General features: G+C 47.6%; 6 protein-coding genes across 6 annotated transcripts; 3 read left to right on the top strand and 3 right to left on the bottom strand.

The window, feature by feature from the left end:
• Positions 1 to 299: 299 nt before the first annotated feature.
• Positions 300 to 2,346, bottom strand: phzA (putative serine/threonine protein phosphatase). Its single transcript, XM_032077159.1, has 3 exons — positions 792 to 2,346; positions 560 to 712; positions 300 to 426 (listed from the first exon to the last, which is right to left on the bottom strand). The coding sequence occupies exons 1-3, from the start codon at positions 2,145 to 2,147 to the stop codon at positions 397 to 399; spliced, it is 1,539 nt and encodes a 512-aa protein (XP_031921872.1). The 5' UTR covers positions 2,148 to 2,346; the 3' UTR covers positions 300 to 396.
• A 1,501-nt stretch (positions 2,347 to 3,847) lies between these two features.
• BDV27DRAFT_137122 (LSM domain-containing protein) lies at positions 3,848 to 5,077 on the bottom strand. Its single transcript, XM_032068927.1, has 2 exons — positions 4,753 to 5,077; positions 3,848 to 4,637 (listed from the first exon to the last, which is right to left on the bottom strand). The coding sequence occupies exons 1-2, from the start codon at positions 4,861 to 4,863 to the stop codon at positions 4,392 to 4,394; spliced, it is 357 nt and encodes a 118-aa protein (XP_031921871.1). The 5' UTR covers positions 4,864 to 5,077; the 3' UTR covers positions 3,848 to 4,391.
• Positions 5,078 to 5,723: 646 nt separating this feature from the next.
• BDV27DRAFT_63547 (uncharacterized protein) lies at positions 5,724 to 6,501 on the bottom strand. Its single transcript, XM_032077158.1, has 2 exons — positions 6,206 to 6,501; positions 5,724 to 6,149 (listed from the first exon to the last, which is right to left on the bottom strand). The coding sequence occupies exons 1-2, from the start codon at positions 6,366 to 6,368 to the stop codon at positions 5,749 to 5,751; spliced, it is 564 nt and encodes a 187-aa protein (XP_031921870.1). The 5' UTR covers positions 6,369 to 6,501; the 3' UTR covers positions 5,724 to 5,748.
• An 881-nt stretch (positions 6,502 to 7,382) lies between these two features.
• On the top strand, positions 7,383 to 8,836 carry BDV27DRAFT_137118 (protein MEMO1). Its single transcript, XM_032068926.1, has 3 exons — positions 7,383 to 7,617; positions 7,677 to 7,745; positions 7,802 to 8,836. Exons 1-3 carry the CDS (start codon positions 7,463 to 7,465, stop codon positions 8,676 to 8,678), a joined length of 1,101 nt encoding a protein of 366 aa, XP_031921869.1. The 5' UTR covers positions 7,383 to 7,462; the 3' UTR covers positions 8,679 to 8,836.
• Positions 8,837 to 10,106: 1,270 nt separating this feature from the next.
• Positions 10,107 to 12,138, top strand: BDV27DRAFT_169162 (glycoside hydrolase family 71 protein; the record flags this gene model as incomplete). The annotated part of the gene is made up of 5 exons (XM_032074965.1): positions 10,107 to 10,623; positions 10,681 to 11,209; positions 11,269 to 11,393; positions 11,430 to 11,494; positions 11,547 to 12,138. The coding sequence occupies exons 1-5, from the start codon at positions 10,501 to 10,503 to the stop codon at positions 12,136 to 12,138; spliced, it is 1,434 nt and encodes a 477-aa protein (XP_031921868.1). The 5' UTR covers positions 10,107 to 10,500.
• A 627-nt stretch (positions 12,139 to 12,765) lies between these two features.
• Positions 12,766 to 15,043, top strand: BDV27DRAFT_137114 (uncharacterized protein). Its single transcript, XM_032068925.1, has 4 exons — positions 12,766 to 13,264; positions 13,444 to 13,783; positions 13,863 to 14,932; positions 14,991 to 15,043. Exons 1-3 carry the CDS (start codon positions 13,204 to 13,206, stop codon positions 14,314 to 14,316), a joined length of 855 nt encoding a protein of 284 aa, XP_031921867.1. The 5' UTR covers positions 12,766 to 13,203; the 3' UTR covers positions 14,317 to 14,932; positions 14,991 to 15,043.
• Positions 15,044 to 15,373: the final 330 nt, after the last annotated feature.

Genomic DNA, 15,373 nt, shown 5'->3' with positions numbered 1-15,373 from the left:
GCATAGCTCGCTAAATCGGTGTAGGACTTGCGATGAAGTCAATTTGGATGAGTATCCATCCCACGGAGCGGGCATATCGCACCAAAGGCCCTGGTAATGATGGACGGGTCCTGATCCGCCATGCTTGCCAATCGCAAACAAAACGGCGTTTGGTTGGGAGCCGGCATCGCTGCGTTGCAAATAAGGAGCCCCAGAAAAGCTAGCACCCGAGGGATGCACACATTGACGGGGAGTCCGGCGCAGGACCGATTTTCATGATGCGTTTGCCCAATCAATTCAGACGGACTACGCTGTGACTAAAACGGCGAGCTTGACGTCAATTGAGCCCAGGCCCAGATCGTTTCGGTGGTGACATATGGTGGATGCCGACTTCTTGGCAAGGAATCACCAGGACGTCTAATAACTTTGGGCCGATACAATTGCAGGCTGCGGCAATTAGCAAGTGAACCGAAAACACATCCAAAGAGAGGAGCTTTAAAACACAAAGCTCTCGGCGTTGTTGCACAGCGCAGAAGTGGTTTTCCTTGGCGAAAAGGGAACCAAGCAAGGGAGAACTTACAGGACTGTTGAGCATGCTGTTTCGCTTATTCCGTCCCTTCTTGATATGGTTCTTCAGTGCGGTAGAGTCTAACGGTTTCAACAACTCGAAACTGCAGAGGAGTTCGTCCGAGACTGACATAATCGCTCCCCAGTTGTCAAACTCTCCACAGTACTGCAAAGGCTGTTAGCAAATGCCAGTTGTTCACTTCAAGCTTACACAAGGCAATAGGAGCGGCTAGGGAATTACTCACGTTAGGGGCAGAAAAGACTGTGACTAGAATGCGATCCTGGTAGAACTCATAACCGTCCTCAACTACCATGTGGGCTCGACAAACCAAGTCGAAGTCATGCCGCTGCAAAAAATTCATGATCACTTTCTTACCGAAGCAGTAACTTACGCCACGCTCATTAGGCTCCCAATCCTCCTCCATGTCGGCCGGATCACTCCAGAGAAGGTCGTTAAGCAACCCGTAGTCTGGAACATCAGTCGGACGTGCGATTCCCCTGATATCGTCCATATGGGAGAGACTGGGTGAAAGTCCACCATGGACACAGAAGATTTTGCCAGCTACGATAGAAGCGATCGGCAAGCAGTTGAACGTATCGATGAAGGTCTTCCAAATCTTGATGTTGCAACGCCGCTTACATTCATCATAGAACCCGTATACACGGGTAACGTTGGCACATTCATGATTGCCTCGCAGAAGGAAAAAGTTCTCCGGATACTTGAGTTTATAGCACAACAGAAGGAGAATTGTCTCCAAGCTTTGCTTGCCCCGATCCACATAGTCACCCAGAAAGAGGTAGTTCGAAGAAGGGGGAAATCCACACATTTCGAACAATCTGATTAGGTCGGTATATTGACCGTGAACGTCGCCCACAATCTTTACAGGAGCCGACAACTCTAAGAGTGCAGGCTGACTGAGGAATAGCTCCCGAGCCGCAGTACAGATGGCGGTAATCTCTGCATTCTTAAGACAGACAGTCTTGGTGACCTTAGTTGAATAACCAGCATCCAGCAGACGTGTGATCATGTCATCTAGGTCGATAGATTTAAGAGCGCCCATTCCCATTCCTGGAGATGAGGATGTATCATTTAGAGGTGTGTTCATGATAAAGTCCAGGATTGGGTTCATCTGATCCTGCCGCTTGATAAGAATAGATTCGCCGACTTTCTGTGAAGACCCCGTTGGTGCAGCACCGGTGGGAGGCGCATCTGACACGTGATCAACTTCGCCGCTTTGCTGCATCGCATCTACATCCTTATGGCCTCGTTTCAGGCTGCTCGACAAGGTGGGAGAGGGAGGTGGATCAGGGGCATCGAGTTGCGAAGCAGAGTCATTGGCACCAGGAGATTGGGCACTCAGATTGGTGGAGCTTCTCCTACTCCCCGTCGACTTGATCGACCCGGCATCGGACCTATCCGTTTGGCTTCCCGTGGACAGAGCTGAAGTGGATGCACGAGGGCTATCACTGCTACGGATCTTAGACCGAATCGAGCCACGAAGAGACCGAAGCGACTCCTTCGTGTCGGAGCGCGAGAAGGATGGGTAGGACTGCAAAGAGTCGCCAGGGCCAGAATTGCCCTTGGAATGCGACTGACCCATTACTGCAGGACCGGATGTCTGCCAAGCTCAGAGGTGGACAATTGACGAACAGTATACGTCAAAAGATAAATGAACCAAGGCTCTGCTTGGCGTTGGAATGCTGGCAGCCGTCTTGGCTATTGTATAGTTCCAACGGCTTGCGAAAACTATATAAAGGGAGGACGAGAACTGCCGTTTGGAAACCAGGAGAGGGAGTTATGTTCGTCAAGAGGGATAGAAGGGACTACCGGGGCAGCAGGGTCAGGTTCAATGTAGGTTACTGCTGGAAGGGTATAGCCGCGGTAGCCGATTCCAGCGGTGAGGCCGAAGGTAGGACAAGCGGTTGAGGATTTGGCGAGGTGATGATGGGGAACTGACGGAGGGGAGAGGGACGGTATCAGTACACAAGCCACCGGCGAGCTAGTTAGCCGGAAGGGAAAGTTCCGATTCGCCCGAAGTAAGCTTCTGCGATGCGACGGTTAGCGATGTTGATATCGTGCAGCACATGGGACCGACAGTGGGTGTGGTGCGCACAGGTGAAACTGAAGATCGGGAGTGGTATGTGGAGGCAGGTGGAAGGGAGTCTGAATGGGAGAGATTTGGGTTAAGTTGGTGGAGGGGAGGGGGAAGAATGATAGGGTGTGAGAGGAAAAAGAATGCGTCATTATGGGGGGTGGGCAATAGAATGGAGAACGATTAATGGATTGATTGCACCCATGACAAAACCGTTATTAACTTACCTAGATGTGACTATTGTAAGTGATAGTAACGATCTGCAAGAGAGAAGGGGGGGGGGAGGAAAATCAAAGACAAGAGCAAGAAAACCGTTCAACGGGGTTGTTGTTGAAGCGAAGCAGGTGTGAGGTTGCAGAACGCAGGCTAACTTTTTGATCGGGTTCTCGCCTCAAACCCCAGGCTGTCGCTTTTGGTCTCGATCCTGCAGCAACGGGTGTGGCATGTCCGGATCATCTGCCGGCCCGAGGGAGCTCAGCTGTTTGCCTTCGTGGCCTGAAGATGGGATTGGTGCCTAGCAGTGGATATCGGTGGAGCTACTAAAATAACTCACCGTCGTCATGAAGAATTTATATCCACCTTTTTATGCATGGAGAATGGCAATAATAAGTTAGGCGAATTCAAAAAAAAAAAAGAAAAGAAAAGAAAAAGGAAAAAAAAATAAAAAGAAAAAGAAAGACAAGAAAAGAAAAGAAATTCAAATCAAATCAAATACAGGTTGGAAAAGGGAGAAAGAGAGAGAGAGAGAGAGAGAGCTAAAACAGAAAATAAACATTATCTCCCCATTCAACTTTCAATCACTAATTTAGTATTGCCTCCCCCTCAGCCTATGAATGAGCCTCGGCCAACGCTCGTGACTCTTGCAAGTGGGAAAGGAATTTGACACATCTTAGCACAGACACTCCGTTCGCATGTTCATTCCCCCTCCTCATGCCTCTTGGCTCCGGCTCCGGCTCCGCTTTCAAGCATTATAGGGCCTTTAACCTGACCGCATCCATGGAATTTTTGTTTCTGTCTGCAGACTAGAACGAATCAGTGGATTACAGAATCATAGTGATGGCCAGCCTCGTGCATCTTCCGCAGTTACCCGACTTTCTCGCATTGTTAGCCTTGATAATCAATTTGACTGATCAGAAAGATAAAGACTGCAAGTTTCTAGATATATCTGGTGTACCATCATGATAATGCACCCTTTATCAATAGGGGCCTTTTTTTTTTTTTTTTTTTTTTGGATCGCAGCCCTAGTGTATCTACCAAGGAGCTCTGCGAGATAGCCTTTGAGCAATCAACGGAAGAAAACAACCAAGTCTTTGCAGTACTAGGGCTCTGGACCCCACCGACTGCAGGAACACCGCCACTTCAATACCCAAACACCGCTCACCACAAACACTACAGTGACCACCGCTGCCAAGCCCACAGACTGCGCCAAGCACCAAGAATATTTCTCCTTTTTCTCCTAGCCAGGTTGTGGAGGGTGTTAGGTCGTATATCTTAAGTTCAGCCTTTGGCGATATAAGGGCGCGGTAAAGGGAAAAAATTTCCCAGCCAAAATTGTCAAGTAGGATTCGCAGGCCGATGTTGCCAGACTTGCATTAGTAGCGCAGTTGACCGCTTGTTTTCCAGGTGTTTTCCTTCATTATTATTCGATATTAATGTGCCATGCCGGCCGAATCGGAACTGAAGGGAGGCTTGAGCTTAGGGTCTAGTCCAACATGCATATGGAATCAACGGCCTGTAGTGGAGAGTTGCCTTCTATGATTTTTTGAGCGTTTCCCGCACGCGACTTTGCTGAGGGGTCTCCTCCAACTCGATCTTCGTGATATGCTGGCCGGGGACGACCACAAGACCAATAAATCGACTTGTCATATTCACTTGGACATTCTGGGATGCTGCGCCAATCGCGGGGTCTTGATTCTCTGCGTCAGTGGCAGCATCTCGAACTGCCGATGGGCCAGGGAAGCGATATTCGTACGTGCTCGCGAGGATAATATTTCGCGCCTAGATACGTTCCGCAGTCAGCAACCATCCTGGTCTTCGTATTCCTTACTTTCTTTTTCCGTTTTTCTTTTCGTCCGATCGATAATCAGATAATGGTTTGCACGGGATCACTTACTGAATCTGTACACTTGAAAGCGCCCACGAAAATGCGCGTGTCTGTCGCGTGGACTCGTAATGTTTGGCCAATCAAGGATTCCAAATACTGGACGGCTTGGTTCTCATCCATGGTGCCCTTTTCGATTTAACCAACCTGTAAGAAAGTAAGATCGGCCACTAAAGAAAGGCCGCCGCCCGGTCTGGGCTGTTCTTCGCAGTGTTGTTGAAGACAACTAAGAGGTAACAGGCGGGGCACCAGTGCTAGGCAAAAAGAATGATGATCTCTAGCAACGCTAATGAATCAGTTGGTTGTACGAGTTCTGGGGCCAAGCGGCCTGTCGGACAGTAGGTCCAGTGTTGAGTTTGGAGAGCCGCCCGCGCACGCGAGAGTAGCAAAGGCTCCCCGCAATTACGATTACGCATGTGACATACTAGGAAACACTTAATACGGAACACCAACAGAGCAAGTGACCTTCAACCCATAATATAAACAAAATTCAAACCTCATCGGCCCGCACTTATTCTATGCACTACTCAAGTTAGTGATTTCTCTGACTCTCCTTGTTCATCCTCAAAATGAAAGTAAATCAAGGTACCCTGTGAAATTATGTAGCACTTCCTGAACGCCAGAAAAGTGTGATATGGGCTTTGTTCATCCTTGATGACTAGGATGTATATGCTTCTCATGGATTTTGCTTTGAGTAAAGGAAATGAATCATGCCAGTGAGATACAACTAGCCGAGGAAATGCAATTTTGTTTATATTAGACCCCCCCCCAAGCATTCAATTAACCACGTCAGTTCGACGCAGGATGCCTATAGATATATTGTATTAACCTTGCAGAATGGCTTAAAACATCGATATCGATCACGAATATATATGGAAATAACTCCAACTATGACCAGCAATCGTTGGTTTTTCGGGGAACGCGTATCATGGGAAAGAATCAATCGTCAGTGGGTATAAAGTAGTATGAAGGAATCTCGCATGGGGCATTTGGCAATCAGATGTCATATCACAGCCAACCCGATCCTCCATTCCATCTGTTAGAGTTTTGGACAGACTCATTGCTTCCGGAGTCCATACGCGCCTCCGTATCAGCCGTGGTGTCTTGTGAGGATGGGCTAGCCGAATTACTACCGGTCAAGGTGACGTTTGGAAGAGTGTCAAGGTCGTGACGTTTCAAGAAACCGGTATTGGTTCGAGAAATATTGTCCGTTTGTTGCTTCATATGGTTTGGACCGGTTTGGAAAGATAACGGACGGGAGGGTTGGAAGAATTTATGCAGTGTTTGTTGTCGTGGATCGGCAATCTCTGATGGAAGAAAGTCTGACTCCATGTCGTCTATCGTTTCGTCCGCATGAGCAATCGGTCCTTGCTGCTGCTGGGCAGTGAAGAGCCAGCGGAGCGTATTTTCTAGCATCGTTAGCCAAAGCTCAACACAAGTCTTGCTCTAGGTGCAAAATACACACCATATACAATTTTATCATCCGGGCGATCATTCCTATAGCGCTTCCGTGTCCGACTATTGAGATGTTTAGGGGAGTCGTCCATCATCAATGACCGTCCTGCGATGACTGGCGCCGCATCGGGAGAATAGATTCCTGAGAATGAAGCCTTGCGCTTGAGCGACATTTTCGGTTGATGGCCGTCTCGGGTTCGGGAGGATGTCAATGGGGTTGAAAATTGGAAGTTGGAAGCCGTTGATTAATGTGGAACGTTTGACAGGCAAATATTTGACGGACAACCCCGACTTGAGTCAATTCAAGGCTTGAATTTTGATTATATTAATGAGAATAACAAGGTATTGTCCTTGCAGGAGCACGCGAGGGGGGAGATCTGACTGCACGATCAAAAGATGGATTCAGTTGAAAGCTAATAACAGGGCTGGGTTCAACCCTTTAATGTGGTTGGTTGAAAGCGCGTCGCGTACGTTCCTGGCGTAGCGTTACGGTCCAAAAACTATGCGCTTTTCCATATTCGGCTTAATGGGTATCACTGGGTGGAAATGGATTGCTCTCCAGCTATGACCATCTACCCCCGAACAGGTTATGCTATTTAGTACATAGTATCACAGTGAGGTGACTTGTTGATAGGGGATTGGGGAGAGTAATAACCAAGGTCTCCTCTACCTTAATGTTGCCTTCTAACTACGTGATTACTTTAATATTGGCAGAACGCTTTTATCTTGTTAACCTCGATTTCAATGAAGTCAGACCGCAGTGCAGTTCATGACTTCCTCCTTTCTACTTCTGTATCATTATCAATTTGGGCTACTTCTCACCATGTGTGACTTCTGTCCGCTATTGAAGCTTTACAAGTCTGAAATCACCTGTGCTATGGTAGGGGGGAAAAAAAGGGAAGAGGAAATACAGTCTACTAATTTGGCTGTGTAGAACTCAATCCAGATCAATAGCGAGTATCTCTCTGTAGTGGATATTTATTCGACATTTCACCATGGACCTATGTTTGCAATGTTCATGCTTCAATCAGTCTTACTGCTAAGTGGAAAGATCGGTATGCCGCCTTCAATCTCGGCATACCGCGGCGTTATGGTGAACCTTAGGCACTCCACATAATGACGAGTGAGGTCCCGCTTCCCCGCTTCTATCCTACTACTAGTATCAAGCAACAAAGGTCAGTCATTACTACGCAGACAACTTCGTCACTACAGCCTCATATTGTATTGATTGCCCTGCCCTGCTCTTTTTTATACAAAGCCATACAGTATGCAGTCACGGGAAGCTTCCCATGCCGGTTCCTGGTATTCTGATAGCCAACGCACTCTAACCCGTCAACTTGATGGATGGCTCGCCCAAGTTCCAAATAGCATCGAGGGCATAGGTTCCCTGCCAGTGCCTGGTGCGCGAATAGTAATTGCTCCGTATGTACAGGAGAATTTCTCTGCACCACACACTCTCAATTCGTATGCTGATCCTTCAGACATGCGGGCTATGCATACTCTGGGCCCTGTGCCGCCTATGCATACAAGGCTCTGGATCTTTCGAAAGCGTACGTACCACGTCCCTACCCGAACTTGGATTTGCTCTAAGCTCTAGTGGAAATAGCAAACGAATTTTTATTCTTGGCCCATCTCACCACCATTACCTCTCCACCCTCGCTCTTCCTGAACTTACTTCGTACTATACCCCGCTTTCCGACGAGCCTCTTCCACTTGACACGGACCTTATCGCGAAGCTACTCTCAACCAAAGCAGTCAAATCTAACGGATCTACTGTTAGTTTCACAACTATGTCACGATCTATCGATGAGGAAGAACACAGCATAGAACTCCATTTACCATACATCCATCGTCTTTTGCAGCTTCACTTCCCACATAAACCCACCTCCCAATATCCACCGCTTGTACCGATCATGGTTGGAAGTACCTCGTCATCTACTGAGAGTGCTTTTGGAGCCCTTCTGGCTCCATATTTGGAGGACCCCGCCAACGCTTTTGTCATAAGTTCGGACTTCTGCCACTGGGGTCTGCGTTTCCGTTACACGTACTACGTTCCTCAGGCACCAAAGCCGGGGCCAAAGCTCCCACTTTCCGCTAACTCTTTACCTCAGCCAGGAGATGATCTCAGTAGTGTAGAGGAGAAAATGGAATCCGTATCTGCCGGCCAGGCTTTGCAGCGGCGAGATCGCATCTCAAGTCGAGAACCAGCGATCCATGAGAGTATCTCGGCCTTTGATATCGCGACTATGGCAGCCATAAGTACTGGGCTCACCGCTAATTTCTTGGATACCATCCAAGCGACTGGCAATACGGTTTGTGGCCGTCATCCAATTGGCGTTATCATGGCTGCTATTGAGGAAATCACGAGCCAGGAGGAAGGAAAGAAGGGTAGATTCCATTTCGTGAGATATGAGAGAAGCTCAGATGCAGTTGATGTCGATGATAGCTCCGTGAGTTACGTCTCTGCATTTGCTGTGCTATAACCTGCTTGGCTCTCTCGTTTTCTTTTTGTTCCCTCCTGTTCGGGGTTCATTACCTTCTCGTATAATTAAGCATGTCTATCATATTGCTTTGGAAGAACGCGACTATGCTATGTTACCTTGTGACTAAGTGACTAGGGTTGCTGGTAGCAATTGATTACGATTTAGTTGGCATGTAACACTCTTCACACCATCATACCTTAGCACTGACACTGTCGGTTGTTAGACGTCTTTCGTCCAGTGCTCTCCATACTTCCCCTGTCATATATAGGCATCATTGGTCCAATTGCACCGCTTCTTGCCATTGCTTTCTCTGGATAGTCTGTCTGTGTGACGGGAACGCTACCTAAGAGAATGCAGAGTCATTCCGTCGCTAAGAATTGATAGGAAGGAAGAAATGTGTTCTTCCCGACGACTGACCAACGGCTACCCACTTTAACTTACCTAACTCCAAGCCCTATTATTGATACTTGGATCTGCTGGTGAACATGGCGAAAGAAGCCACATTGTTTGATTGGGCTTTGGAGGAAAAGGTAATAAACTTAAAACCAGAAGAATCCGAGAATCACATGGCCTGACGATCAGCGCATAAACATCGAATGTTACACTGCAACTGTGCGAGAAGTTGGCCAACATTGCGTCCCTACGTGGGATGACCAGTCGCATTCAATACCAGCCCGAGGACTCGACGAAAAGCCGCAACGGTGATGCACCGGAGTGGTCTTCTTATAGATGACGTTATTACCATACTCCTCGATTGTCTGGTGATGCCATCGCGTGGCTGGTTTGCTAGGATTTTTTTTACCCCGCAATTTCGATCTGCGATATTAGGAACCTGATATCAAGGATCAATTAACATATGCAGCCAATACGTCGCGACTGGTACTCTTATGCCCAATGTACACTATTAGGTGTCTGTGCGTTCGTCAAATTCTTCTCGCTGTCATGTGTCCATCCCGGCTGCTCGTTCTACTCATTCTATGGTGGACCACAGAGTGGAAAGGAACGCCTCAGCTTTATCCTGGACCAACCAATTGAAGGGGGTAATATATAACTTGACTGGAATGTTACATCCGAGATGATCGACGTTAGAGCTTATGGATTGTCCTACAGAGTAGACATACACATCCTTCTAGGGCCGTGCACTCTCGGATATACCCGTAGCATCGACAACGTTATTATACGTGAAGCTCGATTTCGCATGAATTGAGAAGCAAAGTGACTTACTTTTATTCGTTTGGCTTCAAGCCACGCCTGACTGTAACCATCAACTTGCCTACAACGACTCTGTCAATAGCGATGTGGCCCAGTGTGCCAATGGGTTACTACCTCACCACCCAGTGTCAGTCCGAGGATAAGTCTTATGGTGAACACTGACGAGTTTAGGTCTTACATCGCTGATACCTCACTGCGACTTTTGTACCATGTGATGGATATTCAGTTGTTTGTGTTCCATTTCGAACCGCCTGACCATGAAGCCCCTTTGCTGGCTTCAAGCCAGGGGGGCAGGTTGTTGTCAAGATAAAGGGAGGCCACCTTGCAAAGGAATGCTTCAAGTCTATAACCAACAGGGCAAGAGAGGATTGCACTATTCAGGACAACGTCCAAAGAGTGACCGTATGTACTGATAATCAAACTATCTACATCTTCATCTTTTCTCTTGCGATCCTTTACTGTCCGTTGTACGATCCGTTGTCCAGCTGCCTTGCCTTAGTATATCCCATCAAAATCAGTCTATTTTCGTTCAATTGTTCCCTTTATCATACTTGTCTTGTCTCCTTTATCCTTTGAGGAAGAGCGATTCACACATCAGACATCAGAAGCCATGCTTCCGGGAATACTCCCCTTCGTCCTCGCAGGCTTCTTGGCATTGGTCACTGCCACACCAGTGCCACAGCATATGGCTGATGATATCGCGGCTGACAAACTCGTGTTTTGCCATTTCATGGTGAGTAAGAAGAGAATCCGCAGGTGGAGCCGCAGACCCCGAGTCTAATCATCACAGATTGGAATCACCAGCAACCGCCAAAGCGCTGCCGACTATGACGACGACATGAAGCGTGCGAAAGCCCTGGGCATTGACGCATTCGCGCTGAATATTGGTGTAGATCCGTACACAGATGCTCAGCTTAGCTTGGCCTATGAGTCTGCCGCAAAGAATGACATGAAGGTCTTCTTGTCGTTTGATTTTAACTGGTACAGCGCCGGGCAGGCCAGCGCCGTGGGCGCAAAGCTCAAGCAGTATGCAAGTCTACCAGCTCAACTTATAGTGGACAATAAAGTCTTCGCATCATCCTTTGCAGGCGACGGCCTCGATATCCCTGCCATGCGGTCCGCTGCTGGAACGGATGTGTTCTTTGCTCCGAATTTCCACCCGGGTGTTGGAGACTTCAATGCAATCCAAGGCGCATTGAACTGGATGGCGTGGGATAATAACGGCGAGAACAAGGCTCCGTCCCCTGGCCGTAACGTTACTGTCGCTGATGGCGACAAGGCGTATGTCGATGCTTTGAAGGGGAAGCCATATATTGCGCGTAAGTCCCACTGATGGCATCTTAGCTACTCACGGAACGTCATGACTGACAATCAACAGCTGCTTCTGGTTGGTTCTTCACCCACTTCGGTGGTGAAGTGTCCTATAGCAAGAACTGGGTTTTCCCTTCTGATCTTCTCTGGTATGTTCGCTGGCAACAGATCCTGAGCCTCGGTCCTCGCTTTGTGGAAATTGTCACCTGGAATGACTATGGTGAGTAGCACTATATTGGGCCGTTGGCTTCGCCACATACAGATGACGGGGCGTCCAAATGGGTCATGGACATGTGAGTAGTCTCGGCATCTAAAGTATGAGCGCAGACTAACGGTCTATCATAGGCCACACACTGGCTGGCTCGAGATGTCCAAGCCTTTTATAGCCGCGTATAAAGCCGGAGACAAATCAGTCGATAAGTATATCACAGACGAAAAGTTGATCTACTGGTATCGACCTACCCCGAGAGATGTTGACTGCGACTCCACTGACACCACCATGGAAGAGAGTCCTAATAAATCTAGCGGCAATTTCTTCCGAGGTAAACCCAACGGATGGGAAACCATGCAAGATGCAGTGTTCGTCGTTGCATTGCTCAAGTCACCTGCTACAGTTGCAGTTTCCTCTGGAAAAAACAGCAAGTCATTCGAGGCTCAGGCCGGTGCCAGCGCCTTCACGGTGCCAATGGGGGTCGGTCAGCAGAAGTTTGCAATTACACGTGATGGTAAGAACATTATGGAAGACACAAGCCTGAAGGATATCGTTGATACTTGTATTTGTGGTATCTACAATTTCAACCCATATGTCGGGACCGTCCCAGCTGAAAGTCCCATTGACAAGCTCGAACAAGCCGGCCTTGCAATGCTCAGTCAAGGATTGAAGGTACCATGTCCCACAAACACCCTGGGAGCTAGTGGTCCTCGTGTTACTCCCTGAGGGACGCTTTTCTCTGTCTGGAAATCCATGTTCCACAATTATATTTTGTTACTGAAGAGCGTTCACTTTTGAACTTTCCGAGGAGTTTCTCAAACCGCTCAGGCATCGGTGATTTACATGAGTGTACATAGCAAGAGCATCGCTCATGCCAGTCATTCTTTACTTGAAGGGTAGCTTATTGGAAGGGACGCTCGTTATGCATTAAATTGAAGCTGCCAACGCATATTCTTTTGGTTGTCATGGCTTCTCAAAGCGAATCGCAGATCAGTTATACCGCAATCCAAGCCAAGCTTTGCCAACTCACTTGTATAAAAGAAAAGACTCGGCAAGATACGGTGAAAGACGCACATTGATGTGAATAAAGAAGATCGAGAACAAACTTGTAATCATTCATTACTATCGATGCGTTGTCATAATAGGAAAAGCATATCATGTTTTGATGATAAAGACCTTACGATAATCGATCGATTACCCCCTTGACTGTAAGAATAAAGGACTGATCTATCAGGCCCCCAGCACTGCGGCAAGATGATTGGCCTGAGGCTTGTCTTAGTACGTACGTGAATTCCATCTACTATTTATCTAATCTGCCCGCTGATGATAAGCATATCTTCTTCACCGACTCTTCTACTACGTATTATTTGTCTGTCCCATTTCCGCTATGAATCATATTTCTACCATGATCCCATATAGTATTAATATCGTGTCCGGCCCCCGATCTGACTTTGTTTCTTTAAATCGCGCGCTTACTGTCGGTACTAATTTCCCCTCACTCGTTAGCCGCATACACTCCGACAGTTCCATCTCGCGTGATTGATTTCCTCGTTTCTACTATCTGATCCGCACTGGCCAGTTGTCTGTTCGTTATGCTAGTACTTTACCCTCGGCTACTACTCCATTGACTTTCTGGCGGTTATGTCGTTCGTCAAGACCATGATCTACTAAAATGTCGTCGGACAAGTGAGCGGTCGTCAGCATTGGTGGATATCCATATCATATATACTCTTTCGTTACTCTTTGGCATCCAATAATTATTTAAGTATATCTCTACAAGCATCTAGGGGGATGGCGAGGATCAAACAAGGAGTGTTTTCTTGGGAGGACGTGCTGGCTCAGCGGTATCAAAGTAGGTGATTTTTCATCTCCCCATACAACCCTCTTCAAGCTCAACTACCGAGCTTGCATTGTACATGCATACTCCTCAAAATCTTAGGCATTCTCTTTGCCTTATAACGGGTTCAGATTCCACCATAAATGGAAGGCGGGTGCCATAACACTGCTATGACTACATGCTAACCTGTGAAGATAACAAACCGACCGCATTGCCCAGATCCAGAAGAGCCAGCGCAATTTCGGGTCGGGCGCAAACTGAGAAACAGTCAGGTCCCGCGTCAGAAGTAACTGTACAGGTACAGAGCGACCTGTTGGCGAAGTTGTCTCCCGAGCTCCGCCTCATGATCTGGGAGATGGTTCTGGGTGGAATGCGTATACATATTGTACAGCGGCCCGATCGCCGAATGAGCCACGTGGTATGTCCTCTTACGGATACCTGCGACATCTGTCAGGGGGATTCGCCGCAGCCGGTAAAGGGGAGAGCTCGAACGATCGGTAACCTGTTGGCGCTTCCGATGACCTGCAGGCAGATGTAAGTTAGCTCTTGCCTACCATAGTAGCTTGAAGGATATCTTATCGCACGGGGATATACCTATTGACTATTTCTCTAGCCATTGCGAATCTATCTATATGCTGTACACCATGAATACTTTCGAGTTCAGTAACACTTGGTCACTCACTTACCTCCGTCCGACTATACCCCCGGACCTTTGGGACGCAATCCGCGAAGTTGAACTTCGCTGGGCCTTCCCGGGCCACTGGCTACCTAGCAAGGACCCCGTCAAGACTGTCTACTTCTCCGCTGGCCGGCAGCAGTGGGTTGAGACCTGCAAGGCACTGACGCGGATGAAGAGTCTTCAGTCCTTCACGCTCCAGCTGAGCGGCAGCTGGTTCTGCGAACCGGTGGAGAAGATCCCGGTTTTCCTGGAACCGTTGCGGGATCTGAACCTAAAGCAAGGGTGGAAGCTGCAGTTACCCAAGCAGCCATATTATGTCAAGGAGATCCGACATATAGATGGGGATCTGCGCAAGAGAGGTATTGATTGTTTGGTACGGGCGGCGTAAGCCAGAGCTGTCGCACATGCTACCTTTTATTCCTATATGAGTTTGTGAATTCATCGAAGACCCGATCCCGGACCGGTGCTTTTAAGACCATTCTATTATGTTGGTAGGTATATACTCTGCAGGTCAGCTATACACATCGGTAGTATGCTATACCTACCAGCGCAAACAGAGGAGCCTCCAAAACTACTCGGCATCAGACCATCCCAAACAGCCAATGACTAGACCTATACCCAGCACTCATACATCCGGAAAGGGGATATTAACACTCCAAAACGTTCCCCGACTGTGTACGGAGTAGTACGTAGTATCAGTATAGTGGGGCAAAAAAGGGTGGCTTCTTTATATCAACCGACAGCTATCATAAGCCCACGATGATCCAATCCCGGAGTCTAAGCACGTGCGCCCCGTTATTGGCCCGAAGTCCAAATAGCCTAAATTGTCGGGGAATGAGACGGGATTCTTACCGATATTAATTCATGCAGCTGAGTCAAGGGCAGATGGGGATTTTTTGTGGCCAGGTTTTTGGGGTGTTATCAGATGTTGATGCAGGTAATCGAATTGCATCCGAGCACCCGCCCAGAGCTGATCGACCGGTGATTCCCGGATTAGGAATATTCTGGTCTCAATACAAACCATATCAGTACTAAAAAAAAAAAAAAACAAGTATTACGAACAATATTTATAATAATAATAATAATAATAATAATAATAGATAGTGATATAGTCCTTTCACAAACACTCACTAGTCGTTCAGGTTCATAATAGTTCATAACTAGGAGTTCCATCCAAACTGACCACTAAGGAACTCCGCACTTATAACTCAATTCAATTCCAAGGGGAAAAATGAAAATCGTCAAGAATCTAAACAACCATCCAGCCCTAACCCAGGGAAAAACCAAACCAACCACCCAGGCCCAATCCAGTCCAGCCCAGACCATTCCCACCAAGTCAGGAACCAGACATACGTACCTTGTTTCCACCCGGCAGTAAGAGAAAAGTCTCCAAAGTAAGATAAATGAATAAAAAAGAAAAAGAAAAAGGAAAAATTAAAATGTCC

Source organism: Aspergillus caelatus (genome assembly GCF_009193585.1).
Source record: "Aspergillus caelatus strain CBS 763.97 unplaced genomic scaffold BDV27scaffold_306, whole genome shotgun sequence".
NCBI classification, from domain to species: domain Eukaryota; kingdom Fungi; phylum Ascomycota; class Eurotiomycetes; order Eurotiales; family Aspergillaceae; genus Aspergillus; species Aspergillus caelatus.
Note: the sequence above shows the minus strand (reverse complement) of the source record. Positions and strands in the feature narration are given on the sequence as shown.

Coding starts and splice junctions, on each gene's coding strand:
- BDV27DRAFT_137114 (XM_032068925.1), top strand. CDS start 13,204: ATGGCGAGGATCAAACAAGGAGTGTTTTCTTGGGAGGACGTGCTGGCT. Junction 13,265..13,443: donor GCTGGCTCAGCGGTATCAAA/GTAGGTGATTTT, acceptor TAACCTGTGAAG/ATAACAAACCGACCGCATTG. Junction 13,784..13,862: donor CCGATGACCTGCAGGCAGAT/GTAAGTTAGCTC, acceptor CTATTTCTCTAG/CCATTGCGAATCTATCTATA.
- BDV27DRAFT_137118 (XM_032068926.1), top strand. CDS start 7,463: ATGCAGTCACGGGAAGCTTCCCATGCCGGTTCCTGGTATTCTGATAGC. Junction 7,618..7,676: donor GCGCGAATAGTAATTGCTCC/GTATGTACAGGA, acceptor CTGATCCTTCAG/ACATGCGGGCTATGCATACT. Junction 7,746..7,801: donor GCTCTGGATCTTTCGAAAGC/GTACGTACCACG, acceptor TAGTGGAAATAG/CAAACGAATTTTTATTCTTG.
- BDV27DRAFT_137122 (XM_032068927.1), bottom strand. CDS start 4,863: ATGGATGAGAACCAAGCCGTCCAGTATTTGGAATCCTTGATTGGCCAA. Junction 4,638..4,752: donor CTTTCAAGTGTACAGATTCA/GTAAGTGATCCC, acceptor GAACGTATCTAG/GCGCGAAATATTATCCTCGC.
- BDV27DRAFT_63547 (XM_032077158.1), bottom strand. CDS start 6,368: ATGTCGCTCAAGCGCAAGGCTTCATTCTCAGGAATCTATTCTCCCGAT. Junction 6,150..6,205: donor GGATGATAAAATTGTATATG/GTGTGTATTTTG, acceptor TAACGATGCTAG/AAAATACGCTCCGCTGGCTC.
- phzA (XM_032077159.1), bottom strand. CDS start 2,147: ATGGGTCAGTCGCATTCCAAGGGCAATTCTGGCCCTGGCGACTCTTTG. Junction 713..791: donor CAGTCTTTTCTGCCCCTAAC/GTGAGTAATTCC, acceptor CAGCCTTTGCAG/TACTGTGGAGAGTTTGACAA. Junction 427..559: donor ACAGCATGCTCAACAGTCCT/GTAAGTTCTCCC, acceptor TAATTGCCGCAG/CCTGCAATTGTATCGGCCCA.